Source organism: Oncorhynchus clarkii, unplaced genomic scaffold (assembly GCF_045791955.1).
Source record: "Oncorhynchus clarkii lewisi isolate Uvic-CL-2024 unplaced genomic scaffold, UVic_Ocla_1.0 unplaced_contig_11587_pilon_pilon, whole genome shotgun sequence".
Taxonomy (NCBI): domain Eukaryota; kingdom Metazoa; phylum Chordata; class Actinopteri; order Salmoniformes; family Salmonidae; genus Oncorhynchus; species Oncorhynchus clarkii.
In genome coordinates, this window is record NW_027261063.1 from 83,158 (window position 1) to 90,000 (window position 6,843).

Genomic DNA, 6,843 nt, shown 5'->3' on the forward strand with positions numbered 1-6,843 from the left:
GGAGTGCCAAGAAAGAAGCTCGTCAAAGGTAATGAATGTTTTATATTTTATTTCTCCGTTTTGTGTAGCGCCGGCTAAGCTATATCTTTGTTTACATCGCATTCAGGCATTTTGAGGTGTTGCATGCTATCAGATAATAGCTTCTCATGCTTTCGCCGAAAAGCATTTTAAAAATCTGACTTGTTGGCTAGGTTCACAACGAGTGTAGCTTTAATTCAATACCCTGCATGTGAATTTTGATGAAGGTTTGAGTTTTAACGAGTACATTTAGCATTTAGCGTAGCGCATTTGCATTTCCAGGTGTCTACTTGAGACATCTGCGTCTCAAGTAGGAGCAAGAATCTAGTTAGCTAATAAAGTTAGTAATTTTTTGGGGGGCATTTTAGTGTTGATAAAGAGGAGCAGCAATGTCAAAATGTCACCATGGCGTTCAACAGAGGTCAACGACATTCTCCCTCTCTCTCTGACTTAGCTTTGTTATGTCCATAAGAATTCCAGTCCTCAGGCCCGACTGACAGACACACGTCTGCATATAACATCATAGCACAGGTTTGAGGGTTGGAAGGGGGAAGAGGAAGGAACGTGGTTAATTAATAACAACTTATAGTCACTTTCTTATGTGCAGTAAAAAATAAAGAAATCAAGTCCTTAAAATCCATCCAAGGAAAGATCTGCTTCCCCACCTGAGTTATTAAACACACTGAAATGCCGTTCCAGCGTTTCAGTATCTCCTTCGCATCATCCCTGAAGTCCTCTAGGGTCACTGTCCAGTTCCTGGGTTTTGTACCCATCCCAGCGCTAAGACCCAGCCCAGGCTAATTGACCAAATTGTGATAGGTGATAGGTTGATTGTTTGAGACAGGTAGGTTAGTTCAGGGCTGGAGGCACATGATATAGCTTGTAAAGACTGGAGCTAAAGCACCGTGCAATACATATATCACCCCCAGGCCTTAAAACAAAATATACCCATCTCTCTCTCTTTCTCTCTCTGTCTCTCTCTCTCTCTCTCTCTGTCTCTCTCTCTCTTCTCTCTCTCTCATCTCTCTCTCTCTCTCTCATCTCTCTCTCTCTCTCTCATCTCTCTCTCTTCTCTCTCTCTCTCTCTTTCTCTCTGGCTTGTTTTTTCACATTGAGATCATCTCTCTCGCTTGTGCAGATTCCCCACTCTTATTATTTCCCAAATGTTCATAAACCATTTTACCCTGTTTTATCCTTTCTCCCTCCTTTCTTTCTTTCTTTCTTTCTTTCTTTCTTTCTTTCTTTCTTTCTTTCTTTCTTTCTTTCTTTCTTTCTTTCATCCCTCCATGCAAATACACTTCTCTACAAATCTGTTTCCTAATTGCGCATAACTTCACCTAATTGTTACTTTCTATATTTTTTAAATCATTCATTATATTACATAACTTTTCAATTTAGTCATACATAGTTTTGTATATTTATTGGAAAACAAGGAATAGAGATTATAAACTTTTTTGGCAGCTTCTGTTCTTCTTTCTCTCCCAGAAAGTTCTGACAACTGACAACAAAACGACAAAGAGAAGGAATCGGAATTCTGAATGTTCCTTTTTAGAGTTCAAAGGAGACCTCCAACATTCCAAGACATCTGTAGAATGAAAAAGAAGGAAACTAAACCCCTCCCAGTCTCCCAGTCTCCCATCCTCATTTGTTATTTCTGTCATATCCTCCATCCATCCTCCTCTTCTCTCTCCTTTCTCCTCCATACCTCCCTTCCTCCTTCCTCCTTGCTTCGTCCAATCCAGATCAACGATCTACACCGCGGCTCCCGGTAGCTCTTCCGTCTTGATGTTGGCTAGGAGATCGGACGGAATCTCGTTCTGGTTAGAATCCAGACCGTAGAACTTCACCTTCAACCCGTCCACCGGATGAACCACTGGCACTGTCACCACTCTAGGAAAATTCCGGGTCGCCAACTCAAACCGGCTGGTGCTGGCCAGCTCGATGGCCAGTATACGGAGGAAGAGAGTGGCGAGCTGTTTCCCGAGACAGGAGCGGATGCCGCCGCCGAACGGGAGGTAGTGGAAGCGTCCCTCCTTGTCCTCGCAGCGTTCCTGGGAGAAGCGGTCAGGGTCGAAGGCGTCCACGTCCTTGAAGACGGAGGAGGTGTCGTGTGTGTCTCTGATGCTGTACATCACACTCCAACCCTTCGGGATCTGTACCCCCTGGGAACGGAGAGACTCATTTAGAAACAGCATGTTTTCACTTAACATCCAAGTTCATCAGAGGAGAGAAGTAAAAAGAAGACAAGAGACAAGACAGGAGACAAGACAATACAAGACAAATGACAAAACAAGAGACAAGAGACAAGAGACAAGACAAGAGACAAGACAATACAAGACAAGAGACAAGACAAGAGACAAGACAAGAGACAAGACAATAGAAGACAAGAGACAAGACAAGAGACAAGACAATACAAGACAAGAGACAAGACAAGAGACAAGACAATACAAGACAAGAGACAAGACAAGAGACAAGACAAGAGACAAGACAAGAGACAAGACAAGAGACAAGAGACAAGACAATACAAGACAAGAGACAAGAGACAAGAGACAACACAATACAAGACAAATGACAAAACAAGAGAGAAGAGACAAGAGACAAAACAAGAGACAAGAGACAAGAGACAACACAATACAAGACAAATGACAAAACAAGAGACAAGAGACAAGACAAGAGACAAGACAATACAAGACAAGAGACAAGACAATACAAGACAAGAGACAAGACAAGAGACAAGACAATACAAGACAAGAGACAAGACAAGAGACAAGACAATACAAGACAAGAGACAAGACAAGAGACAAGACAATACAAGACAAGAGACAAGACAAGAGACAAGACAAGAGACAAGACAAGAGACAAGACAATACAAGACAAGAGACAAGACAAGAGACAAGACAATACAAGACAAGAGACAATACAAGACAAGACAAGACAAGAGACAAGACAATACAAGACAAGAGACAAGACAATACAAGACAAGAGACAAGACAAGAGACAAGACAATACAAGACAAATGACAAGACAAGAGACAAGACAGGAGACAACACAAGAGAAGACAAATGACAAGACAAGAGACAAGACAAGAGACAAGACAATACAAGACAAGAGACAAGACAATACAAGACAAGAGACAAGACAATACAAGACAAGAGACAAGACAATACAAGACAAGAGACAAGACAATACAAAACAAGAGACAAGACAATACAAGACAAGAGACAAGACAAGAGACAAGACAATACAAGACAAGAGACAAGACAAGAGACAAGACAAGAGACAAGACAAGAGACAAGACAATAGACAAGACAAGAGACAAGACAATACAAGACAAATGACAAAACAACAGACATTGAGACAACACAACACAAGACAAATGACAAGACAAGAGACAAGACAAGAGACAAGACAATACAAGACAAGAGACACGACAAGAGACAAGACAGGAGACAACACAACACAAGACAAATGACAAGACAAGAGACAACACATTACAAGACAAATGACAAGACACGAGACAAGACAGGAGACAACACAACACAAGACAAATGACAAGACAAGAGAGCAGACAAGAGAGCAGACAAGAGACCAGACAAGAGACCAGACAAGAGATAGATGATACTAGTATATAATATGTATAAAGACAAGAGACCAGACAAGAGATAGATGATACTAGTATATAATATGTATAAAGACAAGAGACCAGACAAGAGATAGATGATACTAGTATATAATATGTATAAAGACAAGAGACCAGACAAGAGATAGATGATACTAGTATATAATATGTATAAAGACAAGAGACCAGACAAGAGATAGATGATACTAGTATATAATATGTATAAAGACAAGAGACCAGACAAGAGATAGATGATACTAGTATATAATATGTATAAAGACAAGAGACCAGACAAGAGATAGATGATACTAGTATATAATATGTATAAAGACAAGAGACCAGACAAGAGATAGATGATACTAGTATATAATATGTATAAAGACAAGAGACCAGACAAGAGATAGATGATACTAGTATATAATATGTATAAAGACAAGAGACCAGACAAGAGATAGATGATACTAGTATATAATATGTATAAAGACAAGAGACCAGACAAGAGATAGATGATACTAGTATATAATATGTATAAAGACAAGAGATAGATGATACTAGTATATAATATGTATAAAGACAAGAGACCAGACAAGAGATAGATGATACTAGTATATAATATGTATAAAGACAAGAGACCAGACAAGAGATAGATGATACTAGTATATAATATGTATAAAGACAAGAGACCAGACAAGAGATAGATGATACTAGTATATAATATGTATAAAGACAAGAGACCAGACAAGAGATAGATGATACTAGTATATAATATGTATAAAGACAAGAGACCAGACAAGAGATAGATGATACTAGTATATAATATGTATAAAGACAAGAGACCAGACAAGAGATAGATGATACTAGTATATAATATGTATAAAGACAAGAGACCAGACAAGAGATAGATGATACTAGTATATAATATGTATAAAGACAAGAGACCAGACAAGAGATAGATGATACTAGTATATAATATGTATAAAGACAAGAGACCAGACAAGAGATAGATGATACTAGTATATAATATGTATAAAGACAAGAGACCAGACAAGAGATAGATGATACTAGTATATAATATGTATAAAGACAAGAGACCAGACAAGAGATAGATGATACTAGTATATAATATGTATAAAGACAAGAGACCAGACAAGAGATAGATGATACTAGTATATAATATGTATAAAGACAAGAGACCAGACAAGAGATAGATGATACTAGTATATAATATGTATAAAGACAAGAGACCAGACAAGAGATAGATGATACTAGTATATAATATGTATAAAGACAAGAGACCAGACAAGAGATAGATGATACTAGTATATAATATGTATAAAGACAAGAGACCAGACAAGAGATAGATGATACTAGTATATAATATGTATAAAGACAAGAGACCAGACAAGAGATAGATGATACTAGTATATAATATGTATAAAGACAAGAGACCAGACAAGAGATAGATGATACTAGTATATAATATGTATAAAGACAAGAGACCAGACAAGAGATAGATGATACTAGTATATAATATGTATAAAGACAAGAGACCAGACAAGAGATAGATGATACTAGTATATAATATGTATAAAGACAAGAGACCAGACAAGAGATAGATGATACTAGTATATAATATGTATAAAGACAAGAGACCAGACAAGAGACCAGACAAGAGATAGATGATACTAGTATATAATATGTATAAAGACAAGAGACCAGACAAGAGATAGATGATACTAGTATATAATATGTATAAAGACAAGAGACCAGACAAGAGATAGATGATACTAGTATATAATATGTATAAAGACAAGAGACCAGACAAGAGATAGATGATACTAGTATATAATATGTATAAAGACAAGAGACCAGACAAGAGATAGATGATACTAGTATATAATATGTATAAAGACAAGAGACCAGACAAGAGATAGATGATACTAGTATATAATATGTATAAAGACAAGAGACCAGACAAGAGATAGATGATACTAGTATATAATATGTATAAAGACAAGAGATAGATGATACTAGTATATAATATGTATAAAGACAAGAGATAGATGATACTAGTATATAATATGTATAAAGACAAGAGACCAGACAAGAGATAGATGATACTAGTATATAATATGTATAAAGACAAGAGACCAGACAAGAGATAGATGATACTAGTATATAATATGTATAAAGACAAGAGACCAGACAAGAGATAGATGATACTAGTATATAATATGTATAAAGACAAGAGACCAGACAAGAGATAGATGATACTAGTATATAATATGTATAAAGACAAGAGACCAGACAAGAGATAGATGATACTAGTATATAATATGTATAAAGACAAGAGACCAGACAAGAGATAGATGATACTAGTATATAATATGTATAAAGACAAGAGACCAGACAAGAGATAGATGATACTAGTATATAATATGTATAAAGACAAGAGACCAGACAAGAGATAGATGATACTAGTATATAATATGTATAAAGACAAGAGACCAGACAAGAGATAGATGATACTAGTATATAATATGTATAAAGACAAGAGACCAGACAAGAGATAGATGATACTAGTATATAATATGTATAAAGACAAGAGACCAGACAAGAGATAGATGATACTAGTATATAATATGTATAAAGACAAGAGACCAGACAAGAGATAGATGATACTAGTATATAATATGTATAAAGACAAGAGACCAGACAAGAGATAGATGATACTAGTATATAATATGTATAAAGACAAGAGACCAGACAAGAGATAGATGATACTAGTATATAATATGTATAAAGACAAGAGACCAGACAAGAGATAGATGATACTAGTATATAATATATATAAATAATATAACACTCACGTCTAGCTCAAATGTCTGCAGGGCCGTCCTATAACCCCCAGACACGGGCGTGAAGAGCCTCAGCACCTCCTTAATCACACAGTCCAGATACTTCAGACTAACGATGGTGTCCAGACCCAGTTCCCCCTCGCACAGACAGCCGTTGTGGAGGATCCCCCTGGTCCGGAGCTCCTCTCGTAACTTCTCCAACGCGGCAGGGTGGCGTAGGAGCTGCATGATGAGAGAGGTGGAGGCACTGGCCGTGGTGGCAAACGCTGCGAAGATCAGCTCAATGGTCGCCTCCTGGAGACGAGGAGAGGTGAGTTCATCAGCTTTCCAAAGATGTTTAAAGGCACA

General features: G+C 37.1%; 1 protein-coding gene across 1 annotated transcript in view; it reads right to left on the bottom strand.

The window, feature by feature from the left end:
* Positions 1-1,223: 1,223 nt before the first annotated feature.
* LOC139404213 (cytochrome P450 26B1-like) overlaps positions 1,224-6,843 on the bottom strand; it is a 21,484-nt gene continuing 15,864 nt past the window's right edge. The window contains exons 5-6 of the mRNA XM_071147197.1: positions 6,508-6,789; positions 1,224-2,180 (exon numbers count right to left, since the gene is read on the bottom strand). Coding sequence (XP_071003298.1) covers positions 1,770-2,180; positions 6,508-6,789 — 693 coding nt within the window. The 3' untranslated portion in view covers positions 1,224-1,769. The remainder of the gene's footprint in view (positions 2,181-6,507; positions 6,790-6,843) is intronic.